A 256-nucleotide genomic window follows, 5' to 3' on the forward strand; every position below is an offset into this window, starting at 1 on the left:
ACCGCCCTTACCACCCCCCTCAACAAGTACCGCTATCCCGCAGCCAACACGACGCTGTACCCGTACCTGGCTGTCCACCTGCAATCCCTGGGCTTCGGCGCGGACAAGGCGGCCGTGGTGTTCGCCATCATCCCGCTCGTGTCCATCATGGGGCCTCCTGTAGCAGGCGCTGTGGCTGACAAGATCGGCAACTTCAAGGTGGGGATTTGCCGCTTTTCTTTCTTTCTTTCTTTGTGGTAATGGAGTTTTCTTTGAC

At 57.8% G+C, this 256-nt stretch overlaps 1 protein-coding gene across 1 annotated transcript in view; it reads left to right on the forward strand.

The window, feature by feature from the left end:
• The window catches only part of LOC119590657 (major facilitator superfamily domain-containing protein 6-like), a gene marked incomplete at its 5' end in the record, with an annotated part of 22,123 nt that overhangs the window by 16,526 nt on the left and 5,341 nt on the right, over nt 1-256 (forward strand). Inside the window, 1 exon segment of the mRNA XM_037939333.1 lies at nt 44-198. Within this exon segment, the coding sequence (XP_037795261.1) occupies nt 44-198 (155 nt within the window).

The sequence above is a fragment of the Penaeus monodon genome, chromosome 27 (assembly GCF_015228065.2).
Source record: "Penaeus monodon isolate SGIC_2016 chromosome 27, NSTDA_Pmon_1, whole genome shotgun sequence".
Taxonomy (NCBI): Eukaryota; Metazoa; Arthropoda; class Malacostraca; order Decapoda; family Penaeidae; genus Penaeus; species Penaeus monodon.